General features: G+C 37.0%; 1 protein-coding gene across 1 annotated transcript in view; it reads right to left on the reverse strand.

Moving 5' to 3' along the window:
* The window catches only part of LOC127845159 (aspartate aminotransferase, mitochondrial-like), a 24098-nt gene continuing 8701 nt past the window's right edge, over nucleotides 1-15397 (reverse strand). Inside the window, exons 4-11 of the mRNA XM_052375915.1 lie at nucleotides 14741-14800; nucleotides 14067-14140; nucleotides 10150-10237; nucleotides 9583-9651; nucleotides 7316-7502; nucleotides 4673-4838; nucleotides 3673-3823; nucleotides 1-988 (exon numbers count right to left, since the gene is read on the reverse strand). Of these exons, the coding sequence (XP_052231875.1) occupies nucleotides 866-988; nucleotides 3673-3823; nucleotides 4673-4838; nucleotides 7316-7502; nucleotides 9583-9651; nucleotides 10150-10237; nucleotides 14067-14140; nucleotides 14741-14800 (918 nt within the window). The 3' untranslated portion in view covers nucleotides 1-865. The remainder of the gene's footprint in view (nucleotides 989-3672; nucleotides 3824-4672; nucleotides 4839-7315; nucleotides 7503-9582; nucleotides 9652-10149; nucleotides 10238-14066; nucleotides 14141-14740; nucleotides 14801-15397) is intronic.

Raw genomic sequence — 15397 nt, forward strand, 5'->3', positions numbered from 1 at the left:
TGTGGTTGTTATGTTTAATAAAGCCCCTAATCATTAATAGAAGTCATAAAACAAAGAAATCAAAAGCATGTTGCACTATTGCTGTATTTTCAAACAAAACAACAAACTTCATAATTTGTATGATAACTGTAAAGAGATAACAACAAACAGAGACAAGAAAGGTTCAAGACCACTCAAATAATTGACCGATTCCTCCCACTGTCCCATGATGCATCAGTTCAGTCAAAGAGCAAACAGAGCAGTATTTATTAACTAAGGACATAAGGAAACATGTTCAAATGGTTTATACACACAATTTAATTTTGCGTTACCATATAAGCGTTTGATAAATATGAAAACTATTTTAACGGAATTAAAAAACATTTTAAAAGAATAACTTTGAACATTATAAAGGATTAGTGTACTAATTCTAAATACAAACCTTAACATGTGGAGATTTCTATATATATGATTGGTATCTGGGTACAAATTCTAAATTAAATTATCTGCATCTCAACAAGCAAAATCAAAAATATTATTCTAAAAATTAAAAGCAATATCAAAACCTATCTAAGGTATCTTAACGCTATATAAAAGTTATGGTAATGCCAGGTGTAAATCTACGAAAACTTGAAAAAATATTTCCAAAAAATATTTTTCCTACATTAGTTAAGTAATTCATCATTTAAATTGTCAATATCAAATCTCCTTACTGAATATAATATGCATCACCATGTAAATATGTCACAAACCATATGAAACAAGATTATAAATGATTTTGTTTTTTTAAATAAATCTTATAGCACTTTTCATAGCACTGTGTAGCAAGTTGGAAATAAGTCAAGAAACAGAATTTTCACAAAATATTCCTTCTATTTCCTTGCATTTATTTTGTGACTTGATGCATTGCCGATGCGAGATAATCCACATTGTTTGAGGACAGACCAGCGACTGAGATGCGGCCATCCTTGGTAAGGTACACAGAAAACTCATTCGTCAGACGCTCAACCTGAAATGGGGAAGAGTACGCTAACATATCTTTCTTAAATCTGAATGTGCTTCACAATTATTTAAATGTCTCTTTAAACAAGAGGACCAAGATGGCTCTGGATTGCTCACCTGTGGTGTTGGGCATGACCAGTTTCCAACCTAATAGTGTATTTTAAAAATCTTTGTCCCATACCAAAAACTTTAATACATTTCACCCCACACCCCAGGTACGGCAAATTCGACCGTTGGGGTATGGTTAAAACAAGAGATCCGCCTTGCGGGTGCAAACCGCTCATCTATTTTTCTTTTTAAAGGTGAAGGGACCTATCTTAATTTCATTCACAAAGGAGGGAGGGGTGGAGTGGAGAGGGTGTTGGGGTGTGGTCACTTATAACATTATCTTTCAAAAATGCAAAAAAAAAAACATGTTTAAAAAAAAAATGGGGGGGGGGGGGGGGTTGGGGTATAGAGTGAGGGTGTGGTGGTCATTTATTAGATGATCTTTATATAAAAAAAACATATAAAAAAAACTTTTTTTTTTGGGGGGGGGGGGGCGTGGGGGATGGTTCGGGTGGAGTCTATTGTTGTATGTCAGGTTAGTGTTGTTTTGTCAAAGTATCAATCAAATCTAATCATAAATAAAGAAGTAATGGCAATTTTAGCAAAATTTAATAATTTGACCTTGAGAGTAAAGGTCATTTAAAGGTCAAGGTAAAATTCAACTTGCCAAGAACAGTACCCTCATGATAGCTTGAAAGTATTTGAAGTTTGAAAGCAATAGCCTTGATACATTAAAAGTAAAGTAAATCTTATCACACAATTTAACCATATATTCAAAGTTACTATATACAAAAAGGGCCAGTAAAAGTCCGTCAAAATGACAACCAGAATTATGCAACTTGTCCTTTACTGTCCCTTTATGATAGTTTGCGAGTGTTCCAAGTATGAAAGCAATATCTATGATACTTTAGGGGTAAAGTGGACCAAAACACAAAACTTATTATTTTTTTCAATTTTCTAAGTATAAAGGGCCCATAATTCCGTCAAAATGCCAGTCAGAGTTACATAACTTTGCCTGCACAGTCCCCTTATGATAGTTAGTAAGTGTTGCAAGTATGAAACGATAGCTTTGATACTTAAGGAATAAAATAGACGTAAACACAAAACTTAACCAAATTTTATTTTTTTTAGTATAAAAAGGGCACATAATTCTGTCGAAATGCCAGTCACAGTTACATAACTTTGCCTGCACAGTCCCCTTATGATAGTTAGTAAGTGTTGCAAGTATGAAAGCAATAGCTTTGATACTTAAGGAATAAAATGGACCTAAACACAAAACTTAACCAAAATGTTCAATTTTCTAAGTATAAAAAGGGCACATAATTCTGTCAAAATGCATACCAGAGTTATCTAACTTTGCCTGCCCAGTCCCTTCATGATAGTAAGTAAGTGTACCAAGTTTGAATGCAATAGCATTGATACTTTATGAGTAAAGTGGACCTAAACGCAAAACTTAACCGGAGGCCGACGCCGACGCCAAGGTGATGACAATAGCTCATAATTTAAAAAAAAAAAAAAGATGAGCTAACAAAGAGAAGAAAAGATGTTACAACTCTTGGCCTTTTTCTTTAAGAGAGCCGTTCACAATATAAACCTGTATAAATTATGTGATCTTAGGGCGTTGCAAGTTTTGACCTCAGAGGTATGACTCTTTATAGAGGACCACTTGACAATGTTACATACCTAACATTTAACCCCTGTTCCTTGAGGTTTCAAAGAAGATCTTGTACATTATTTACTATATAAGTCTATATGAGTCAAATGACCCCTCACTGCCAGTTTTGACCCCAAGAAACTGATGCACACAAACTTTAAAGAGGACCAATAGACAATTTAAAACACCAAATTTTAAACACCTGATCCTTGTGGTGATTAAAGAAAACGATTTTAAAGGTGTTTACTATACAAGTTTATATAAATCAATGACCAGTTGGGCTTGGCAAGTTTTTACCAAAAAGACAGAGGTTGAAATATCTTTGTAGAATACCACTCAATGACTTTGCCCTCCAAATATCAAACCTCTGACCCATTCAGTTTCAGAGGATAAGATTTTTAAGTTTTAGATGTTTAAACCTATTTTTAGCTCCAGTGACCCAAATATGCAGTGGATTAGAACAATTTGAACACAAGAAACCGTCGGAGAAGAGTGATGCTCCCCAAAGGTATTTTTTTGTCACAATATTGCACTATATATTCAGATAAAAGGAAACGTCTTGAGGGCACAGTAGTTGGGGGGTCAATAATTTTTTTATATAAAATTTCAAAGGGCCATAACTTCGTGAAAAATCATCTGACCAGAACCCGCGGGTAATATGCACATCTCCTCTTGGTAGTGAAGCTTTCCACACGGACGGTCACACGGACAGACGAAGCGGCGACTATATGCTCCCCCCAAATTTTTGGGGGGAGCATACAAAAAATAATGAGGACATACAACACAAGATGAAGGACAGCCACCTACTACTATAACTCAACATGAGCACTTGGTGCCTGGGTGAGCTAAAAAGCGAGTATCATGATTTTTATAATTTGCTAACATAAATATATTTCAAGAAGCAAGTACATTTTTTACAATTTGCTGAGATGTAGATTTTTAATGGCTTATGATATATTATCTGGTTTGGTTGGAGACCAGTTTATTACCTGAGGTGGCTTGAGACCAGTGAAGCAGAACATGCCGATCTGGTCGGTGATATGCTGCCAGTTATGGGAAGAGCCTTCCTTCTTCAGTCCATCCCTAAGTCGCGTACGCATCGTGATGATACGGTCTGCCATCTGCTTCACCTCCTTCAGCCTGGCAACAGAGGTACAAAACCACATATGAGCCTTGCTCTGGGTAAACGGGGTTTCATGCATTTCCCACTTAACTACGTATTTTGACTCATTTGTGGTCCCTTAGAAAGTAACATTTAATTAAAGACCTTTCTTACTAAATTCAAGTTTTACAGGCTCCATTTCCAACCCTTCGATACTGATGAGCAGCAAACAGCATAAAACCTGAACAGACTGCGAATTACTCGCAGGCTGTTCTGGTTTTATGCTGGTTGCAAATGCCATTTTCACTTCGCCTCTTATGGGGGAAAAGGTTTAATGCATGTGAGTAAAGTGTCATCCCAGATTAGACTGTGCAGTCCACACATGCTAATCTGAGACGAAACTTTCCGCCATACCAGCATTTTTGCTAAAAGGATACTTTCCTGTAACGAAATACAAGTGGGAAGTGTCGACCCTGATTGGCCTGTGCAGACAGCACAGGCTTATCTTGGAAGACTATTTACACACATGCATTCAGACCTGTTTTCCCAGGGGGAGGCTCATGTGCCGAAGAATCCACTGAGATTTAAAGTCTGTATCACACATTCTTTACTGAAATTGATTCCTCTTCACATTTATTGTCTTATTACTTAAAGAGGTCTACCGGTAATTGGTTTTAAATTATGTTGGCAAACATAATAACATAACCACTACGTTCCATTTGGAGAATTTTTATACAGTTTACTTATAAATCTTCATAAATATTTATGTATATATAAAATTGTACAAATATCTTTACAATTTTGGATAAGATATATCACTTAGTTAATGTCAACATTTTAACCCTGTCTTGTCTTGAAACATTGATATCATTAGGCTGCCTGGTTACCAGATAGACCGTAGATCTGGTTGGTTGAGAACCTTGGCCACGATGTGAGCGCCGTGGATGGGTGGGTTGGAGTAAATCGGGCGGATGAGGATCTTCAGCTGGGACATCACTCGCTCCTGCTCTTTCTTGTCAGAACACACGATCGTGAATGCTCCCACCCTCTCACCTAGAATAGTTTATAGGAAATGTTTGATTGACATTTCAGTTGTATTATGGTAGTCAATCTTTTAATATTTTTTTACTGTTTATTTTCAGACAGTGATAATATATATTGATATGATAAACATGTAAGTGCATACAACACTAAGATTAACTGTGAATACAAATTATAACAAATGAAACAAGAAACCGTCGGAGACGGGTGATGCTCCCTAAAGTTTTGTTTTTTTTCACAAAATTGCACTATAGTTGGGGGACAATATTTTTTTTTATAGAAAATTTCAAAGGGCCATAACTCTGTGAACAAGAGATGCGTTTGTCAGAAACACAATGTCCCCTATTGCGCCACTTTGAAGCCATAAATTTGACCTTTGACCTTGAAGGATGACCTTGACCTTTCACCACTCAAAATGTGCAGCTCTATCAGATACACATGCATGCCAAATATCAAGTTGCTATCTTCAATATTGCAAAAGTTATGAAGAAGGTTAAAGTTTTGGTTAAAGTTTTAGAATTTGTTTTTTTGACCTTTGACCTTAAAGGATGACCTTGACCTTGACCTTTCACCACTCAAAATGTGCAGCTCCATGAGATACACATGCATGCCAAATATCAAGTTGCTATCTTGAATATTGCAAAAGTTATGACCAAGGTTAAAGTTTTGGTTAAAGTTTTGGGACACACACACACACACACACAATGACAGGCAGGCCAAAAACAATATACCCCCGATCTTTCGATCCGGGGGCATAAAAATCATCCGACCAGAACCAGCTGATAATATGCACATCTCCTCTTAGTAGTGAAGCTTCCCATAAAGTTTAATTGAATTCCGGTCATTAGTTGCTAAGAAATAGCCCGGACAAAAATTGTGCACGGACGGACACACGGACAGACGAAGCGGCGACTATATGCTCCCCCCCCAAAATAAATTTTGGGGGAGCATAATAATAGATTATGGATAGTAAGCGTGATACAAAAATAAAGACAAGGATGGAAATGAATCATAAATGAAATGAATGAAAATCTTTTCCTGGCTGACCATTGCCAAAAGTGCTTATGACAGTAACTGACAACTGTCCTACTTAAATCAGGCAATGAGGAAGGGTGACCATGGCTGAAAATATTATAAGACTTATCCCCGCTCATGTTATGTGGATGGACTCGGAATAGAACGTGCAAACAGTATAACACCAGAACAGCCTGGGAGTAACTCCCAGTCTGTTCTGGTTTGTTGCTGTTCATCAGTATCTAAGGTTTGGAAATGAAGCCTTACAAACTCAAATCTAGTAAGAAAGGTCTTAAATTAAATATAACTTTCAAACTAGAAATGGCGTGGCAGAGGCTGACACGTATCCCCACGCACATTTGTTTGACCCATGGGGCACCCCGGGGTTGGTAATGGGGCCATGCATTGTTGAGATTGACCGTATTGTCATAAGAGATGTTCAGTATCAATTGGAAGTGAATCTGTGTAGAAATGAAGAAGTTAATGTAAAATAACATAAAACAAGAGATGTGTTTGTCAGAAACACAATGCCCCCTCCTGCGCCGCTTTGATTTATAAAAAAAACAACAAGAAATGTGTTTGTGAAACACTATGTCCCCATATATTTGACCTTGAAGGATGACCTTTCACCACTCAAAATGTGCAGCTCCATGAGAAACACATGCATGCAAAATATCAAGTTGCTATCTTCAATATTGCAAAAGTGTACATTAAATGAGCGATTTTGACCCATATATTTGACCTTTGACGTTAAAGGATGACCTTGACCTTTCACCACTCAAAATGCGCATCTCCATGAGATACACATGCATGCCAAATATGAAGTTGCTATCTTCAATATTACAAAAGTTATTGCAAAATGTTAAAATTTGACGCAAACAAACACACAAACAAACAAAGCAACAGACAGGGCAAAAACAATATGTCCCCCACTATAGTGGTGGGGGACATAAAAATTATCATTTGGCCGGTTCATTGCTTACCTCCCTTTAAAGCTGATTACTTCCCTTGGATTTTTTTTTTTACCTTTGACCTTGAAGGATGACCTTGACCTTTCACCACTCAAAATGTGCAGCTCCATGAGATACACATGCATGCCAAATATCAAGTTGCTATCTTCAATATTGCAAAAGTTATGGACAATGCACCATACCGGGGGCATAAAAATGAGTGAAAATCTCTGACCCAGCCCCATCCCAACCCCCATAACTTTTGACCCAGGGGTCAGATCAAAATTCCAAATAGTGCACTGTCGTTCATATGCTCATAGCTACCATGTGTGTAAGTCTCAACATTCTAGTCCTTATAGTGTAGGAGGAGATAGTGGCCAGGACTGACGGACAGACGGCGGAGATAACCACAATATCCCCACGCTTTTCAAAAAGCGTGGAGATAATGACTACAAATGCGTGAAAATGCGTATGTAAGTGGAAAAGGGATAATCATGTTCACATAGATATGAACAAAACTCTTACCATACAGGCCCATGTTCTTGGCATACGACTGTGCAAGGCACAGAGTGTGGCCGTCAGCAATGAAATGTCGAAGACCGAACGCATCTTTGTCAATACAGCCACTGCCAAAGCCCTGGTACGCCACGTCAAAGAATGGGTACAGCTTCCTCTTTTTAACAACTTTGCTAATCTCCTTCCATTGTTCAGGCTGTAAGAACATCAAAAACCATAGGTATGCTTCACAAAAAGAAAGAACATCTGACTTTTAAATTTGAAAGAACTGAACCCACTTATGGAGATGCCTAAGTTTACATTTGTAAAGTTTCAGCCCCGTAGCAGCAATACATTTTTAATTTAGTGCAACAAAGCTTAAACAAGAAGATAAAAAGTCCTAAGTCGCTCACCTGTGGACAAAAAGAACTTTACTGTTCTAAGCAGCTTTTGTCATATTAAAATGTTTTATCCCACAAGACCCACTTTCAAACTTAGCCCAGATATGTTTTGGAAAAAGAGTCATGACCAAGTTTCATGAAGATTGGACAAAAAATGTGACCCAGTGATAAGTTTTTGACCCAACATGACCCAGTTTCAAACTCAGCCAAGATGTCATTAGAATAAATCTTCTTATCAAGTTTAATGAAAATTCGGCAAACATGAGGCCTGTAGAGTGTTTGCAATAACTTTTTAAACTACACCTTATGACCTACTTTATTACCTGAGGTGACCCACATTTGAACTTGGCTGAGATAGCATTGATAGAAACATTCTGACCTAGTTTCATGAAGATTGAGCAATCAATGCTGCCTCTAGAGATTTCACAAGTTTTTTTTATATATCTGACCTAGTGCCTGATATTTTATCCCATGTGAACCAGTTTCAAACTAGTCCAAGATATTTTTGGGAGAAATGTTCTGAACAAGTTTTATTAAGATTGGGAAAAAGGGGGCCTCTAGAGAGTTCACGAAACAAATGTTGACAACATATGAGGCATTACAAATAATGGACAAAACACTGTCAACAAATAATGGACAAAACACTGTTAGCAAAGCTCACCATGTGAAGGTTTTCCTCAAGTAAGCTATGAGAAAAACCACTGTTTCTTATTGTAAGCATCCTTTGTGACACAAATTATTGAAAATACAAATTGAAGAAAAACAAGAGATGTGTTTGTCAGAAACACAATGCCCCCTATTGCGCCGCTTTGAAGCCGTATATTTGACCTTTGACCTTGAAGGATGACCTTGACCTTTCACCACTCAAAATGTGCAGCTCCATGAGATACACATGTATGCCAAATATCAAGTTACTATCTTCAATAATGCAAAAGTTATTGCAAAACTTTAACCAAGGTTAAAGTTTTGGGACACACACAATGAATGAATGAATGAATGAATGACAGACAGACAGGCCAAAAACAATATGCCCCCGATCTTTCGATCCGGGGGCATAAAAATCAACCAAGGCAAAATTTTAACGAGGCCTTGTTATTTCCTATTTGTCCTGTAATGCTAACCTGCATACTCTACTGCGTAAATAAGTACATCATAATTATAGCCTATATGTAAACGGATAAAAAAATTGCTAAAATCATTACTCTCAAAAGGAAAATAAATGTTCATTACCCAATGATTACTAGTCTTTGGGGGATGCCCTACATAAGTAATGAATAGGTGAATTAACAAAACAAAAAAATCATCAGACGTGTTAAATGCTTGAGACATGAACAAGTTATCTCATTATAAGTCATAGTTTGCTCTTATTCTGTTTCTTATAGACAAAATAAAACTGACGTTTAAGACCTTGGACAAATTGATACAACTATTTAAAACAAGGCTATTGTCAAGCAATATGGCCCCCTACAGGCTCCACCCTTGTCAGAAATTCCACCATTTTTGTTTGGTTGCCATAGCAACCACAATTTTTGATGTAGGAACAAAATGAAATGACATGCATAATGTCCATATTGCCATCTATCCATGTTGCAAGTTTCATGAAAAAATATTAAGAACTTTTAAAGTTATCGCAGCATCCAGAAAAGTGTGACAGACATTAAGAACTTTTAAAGTTATCGCAGCATTCAGAAAAGTGTGACAAACAGACAGACTCACAGAGGCACAAAGCGCAAACCATAAGTCCCCTCTGGTGAAACCGGTAGGGGACAAAAACCTTTTCATATGCATACCATATTTTAAAATCCTCAGACTATCGATGCAGAACATAAACCCCAGATGGGCGCCCTTGATCATTCCCCCAATGACTAAGGATTGAGAGAGCAAAGGGTGTCTCACCTGGGGATCCACTCCTGTTGGGTTGTGTGCACACGCATGGAGCAGAATAATGGAGCCTTCTGGAATTTTCTGAAAATGATTTACACAAAAAAATCTTCAATATAGCACATTCAAATATTTGTAAGCACAAAATAATGGTTGCTAGATACAAATTCAACTGATGTTCATTACTTTCATAAAAATAATGCAACACATTTTGTAATACATTTTATGTTCTGCTAAATGACAATCTTTTCCTGTCACTTCATGACTTGAGACAAAGAATCACTGCACAGCGCTCAAAGCATGTGCGTTAAGCGTGGAACCAGAGCAGCCTGAGCAGTCCACACTGGCTAATCAGGGACGACAAACTCGATTTTTGCTATAAAGAATTTTCTTTAAATAAAAAATACAATAACAGCAGAATGTGTCATCCCTAATTAGCCTCTGTTGACTGCACAGGCTAATCTTGGACAGCTTTTTACGCACATGGGTTAAACCCTGTTTTCCCAGACCAAGGCTCAGAATTTTTTTAAAAGAAATCTTGAAGACATTCCAGCCTGACATAACAACTGAAGCAGTACTTACACTGATATCTTCTAGGGCTCCATTGAAGTCAAAGCCACAGGTTTTAGGGTCGTAATAACGATATGGCTTGATTGTCAAGCCCGCATCTCTGTAAACATTAACTGCCTTTACAACAGCAAATCTTGACCCCAACATTCAACAGAACATTTTGTGGCTGTGCTTAAAGACCTTAATTTAAAGTGTAAGACTAAGACATTTCTTGGATTTAGCTTATTATGTGAGAAAAAGCCACCTGACTGGTCCTTGCACTCTGTTATTTTTGACCAGACTGGTCCTTGCAACCTGTCATATTTTTCACCAGACTGGTTCTTGCACCCTGTCATTTTAACCAGACTGGACCTTTCACCCTGTCATTTTTTTACCAGACTGGTCCTTGCACCCTGTCATATTTTTAACAAGACTGGTTCTTGCACCCTGTCAGTTTTAACCAGACTGGTTCTTGCACCCTGTCATTTTTTAACCAGACTGGTTCTTGCACCCTGTCATTTTAACCAGACTTGTCTATGCAATCTGGTCATTTTTGACCAGACTGGTCCTTTCACCCTGTCATATTTTTAACCAGACTGGTTCTTGCACCCTGTCATTTTTAACCAGACTGGTTCTTGCACCCTGTCATTTTTTAACCAGACTGGTTCTTGCACCCTGTCATTTTAACCAGACTGGTCTATGCACTCTGGTCATTTTTAACCAGATTGGTCCTTTCACCCTGTCATATTTTTAACCAGACTGCGTCTTGCACCCGGTCATTTTTAACCAGACTGGACCTTGCACCCTGTCATTTTTAACCAGACTGGTCCATGCACCCTTTCATTTTTAACCAGATTGGTCTTTGCACCCTGTCATTTTAACCAGATTGGTCCTTGCACCCTGTCATTTTTAACCAGACTGGTCTTTGCACCCTGGCATTTTTAACCAGACTGGTCATTGCACCCTGTCATTTTTAACCAGACTAGTCCTTGCACTCTGTCATTTTTAACCAGACTGGTCAATGCACCCTGTCATTTTTAACCAGACTGGTCCTTGCACTCTGTCATTTTTAACCAGACTGGTCCTTGCACCCTGTAATTTTTATGATCTTTTCCTTGCACCCTGTCATTTTTAACCAGACTGGTCCTAGCATCCTTTCATTAATAACCAGACTGGTCCTTGCACCCTGTCATTTTTTACCAGACTGGTCCTTGCACCATCAATTCTATGGTATTTTCCTTGCACCCTGTCATTTTGAACCAGACTGGTCCTATCACCCTGTCATTTATAACCAGAATGGTCCTTGCACCCTGTCATTTATAACCAGACTGGTCCTTGCACCCTGTCATTTATAACCAGACTGGTCCTTGCACCCTGTCATTTATAACCAGACTGGTCCTTGCACCTTGTCATTTATAACCAGACTGGTCCTCGCACCTTGTCATTTTTAACCACACTGGTCCTTGCCCCCTGTCATTTTTAACCAGACTGGTCCTTGCACCCTATCATTTATAACCAGACTGGTCCTTGCACCCTGTCATTAATAACCACTCGTCCTTGCACCCTGTCATTTTGAACCAGACTGGTCCTTGCACACTGTCATTTATAACTAGACTGGTCCTTGCACGCTGTCATTAATAACCAGACTCGTCCTTGCACACTGTCATTTGTAACCAGACTGGTCCTTGCACCGTCATTTTTAACCAGACTGGTCCTTGAACCCTGTCATTTTTAACCAGACTGGTCCTTGCACCCTGTCATTTTTAACCAGATTGGTCCTTGCACCCTGTCATTTTTTAGAAACATCATGTTCCTGTTGTGATCCTAAATATATAAGTTAACATCTAACTATATAAGCAACCTTAAAAATGATCATGATTCTTTTATATATTTTTTTTAAAGAAAATTATTGATATGAAACAGCAAGGAAGATAACACAATACAGCATTTATATATCAACTGATAAATAAATATCAGCAAAATTTAAAAATAACACAAGTTTTGGTTTGCTGAATAAACCATACATCATGTCATTTTATTTCTGCAAAATGTTTCTTCCTTTGTACTGCTATTTTGAAACTGTTTGTCAATCCAAATATGAAGAGCTGTTGATTTGAAAAGATATATAATTCTAAGAACATAAAACTGTTAAAGTTGGAATATTAAAATTCTTTGAAATGTAATTCTAAATTTTTGAACACTGTCATAAAGTAGCACCATTCTAATAAAGTCGTGCCAAAAACCAGTTTCATGTTTCTAATAACTAAACAGATGTCAATGGATACAAGTATGCACTCAATGAATACAATAGACTCAATTAAATTGAAATCTACATATATCATGTAAGTTACCTGTACAAAAAAACGACTTGATGTGTCAGAGGGTGTAATCACATAACAAACAAGATGGTGACGTCAATGCCGAGAAAGGTAGATTTTTTGTAGTTTTATACACTTGATTACTTGCATTAATTGTTTAAATGCCGCTCACTTTCCAGCCATATCAGCAAGAAAGTGAATTTTCTTAGTGGGAGCTGTAATTTTCTGATTTTCCCCTAAACAATTTCACAGCAAGTAAAGTCGAGATATACAGTAAATATTAATACAATATATAAACGCTAATCACTCTCATTTTTTTTCGACATCTTTTGAAGGAAACTTAAGACACTCTGTAAACACTCGTGGAGAAAAATAACACATGCACCTTGATATATTTATGTTAAAATGCTAAAACCATTATGATTTTTGCAAACAGATCACTTCTATCACATATTTGTCTAAATTTTACTTTCAAGTTTACTACCGTAGGTTTCCACGTATAGTGCGCAGTGTTTAACCTCCAAAATTCAAATTAAAAAGCTGGTGCGCGCTATACATTGATACAACGCTATCCTGGCTGCTAAATTGGTAAAAAATATGTTGTGTAATAGTAAATAATCAAAATGGCCGCCATGTTTTTTTTCCAGAAAACTACCACCCTATAATCGTACAGACTGAGGGGCCATTGTCGAAACAACAAGAAGTCGCTACTGGTAGATATGAACACAGTAGAAGTAGTTTTGGTCAAAAATAAATTTGTTTGAATAAACTTGCGGACATTTCTTTGTTTGTGTTTTTACACTTCTTTATTGATGAATTCCGATGGGGATTGTTGTCGACATTCCGGAGAGCAGGCAAGGGTAGGTGCGAACGAGTTTTTTTTGCGGGTAACGGTAGGTGTGAAAGGGGGTCATTTTGCACTTTGTAATTGGCAGATGTTATTGAGTAATATGTGCCACGACTTGTTAAGACGCTAATTGACATTTGAGACACTAATTGACACTTGAGAACGTGAAGATATGCAATTGCATTTTGTGTGTATAAATATTGAACGTTCAACAGTGGTGTATCTCAACAACTGTATCCCTGTCTCCCATGCGACATTCAAATTTACCGGTAATGCCCATGCTTTCCCCGAGGAAAAATCACACGATGTACACTAATTCTTATTTTCTCACGTTTTTCACGAAATGCACGTGGACTGTTAATCTTTTGCTAGAAAATTACAAAATTGTCAGAAAAGTATAGTGCTATGCAACCCATGCTCCTAATCATAATGACGCTTCCTATTTTGAATGCTTAATTAAGCTTTCCAATGGCCCGGATTATTGGATTCGCAATAGTAAAATGGCGGCCATTTTTGGTCCGATTTGGTGGTTTTATTGTCTTTAAATATTTTTTTCTCCATTTTTGCATTTAAAAACAGCCTGAGCGCTATTCACGGGAGCACGCTATACGTGGAAACCTACGGTATTCTGATTTTGCAGGTCATGCATTTTTTGTTATTCTTTAAAAGAAAAAAACACTCAAGGGTTAGTGGGTTCCATTAGGTAGGGTCCGGTTGCCCCAAAGTGATTTTTGTTCAGACCTTAAATTTGTTCTTAACAACTAACTTGTAAATCTTCAACTTACTTGAATATTGGTGTATGATTTCCCCAAGTAGGTGTTGGGAAGTAAATTTCGTGGCTTTTGGTATAAAATCGTTTCTGAAACAAACAAAAGGTGTTGTTAGTAATAAAATATTGTAGAGGAACATATTTGTACAGCAGTTTTACATATCAATAAGTCTTACAAAAATCATCACTGGTGGTTTATATAGAGCAAACTGCAATTTGCATTGAATAGCTAACCATTGCAAGATTATGTTGTTTTCAAGCAAATTGACAATAAGTTATTATCGAAGTCCATTATTTACAGTTATAGCCTACAAGTACAGCATTGAAGTACAATATGTGTTTGTGAAACACAATGTCCCCATATATTTTACCTTTGACCTTGAAGGATGACCTTGACATTTCTCCACTCAACATGTGCAGCTCCATTAGATACACATGCATGCCAAATATGAAGTTGCATGCAATATTGCAAAAGTTATGGCAAATGTTAAAGTTGATGCAAACAAACAAAGCAACAGACAGGGCAAAAACAATATGTCCCCCACTATAGTGGTGGGGGACATAAAAAGCAGCAAAAAGAGATATTAAACTTGTATATTACATAAACACAGACTGATATAACATAAACAAAGACTGATATAGACATAAACAAACATAACAAAAACACTGAAATTACTGAAGAAAACTCACCAGAAAATCCCCTCCAATTCTTAGAGATCCAGTCCCAGAAATACCCTGTACTGTAGCATTCTAAGATGGAAAAAACAGAAGTATTGTACAGCACTTCAAAAATGCTTTACATAACTGCATTCAATTAGGTCATCACATTGAATATGACACTTAATACCTTCCAATTACCGTAATTACTTAAGTCTAAGGAAACTCTAAATTTTCGGACACCAACGTTTTTAGCCAAAATAAATACTTTTCGTGACTCTAAATTTTCAGACATATGGGTTTTTCGCCAAAATTTATGGCTTTAAATTTTTGGACAGTTTATTTTATAATGCTATTTTATCAGAATTCTTCAATGTTGTGCTTATCTGCTGACACCTAAATCATTTGATTTTACAATCCAATAAAACATAGCACATGAAAGCCCTAGGGCGATGGACCATTATTTTTGTAAATAATCATGTAAAACAGCAATAGACTATGGTTCACCCAACAGCTTAAAGTGAACCATATATAAAAGTAATTTATACCATTAGGCGTGGCATTTTACAAGCACGTGCTATTATTTGTTGAACAATTTACGCTGTCCCTATGACATACCAGTACGTGATCATCAATACAATATTTATAGAGCACCTCTTATTTGTCAAAAACCTGCATTATTGTCTCTTA

This window comes from Dreissena polymorpha, chromosome 9 (assembly GCF_020536995.1).
Source record: "Dreissena polymorpha isolate Duluth1 chromosome 9, UMN_Dpol_1.0, whole genome shotgun sequence".
NCBI classification, from domain to species: Eukaryota; Metazoa; Mollusca; class Bivalvia; order Myida; family Dreissenidae; genus Dreissena; species Dreissena polymorpha.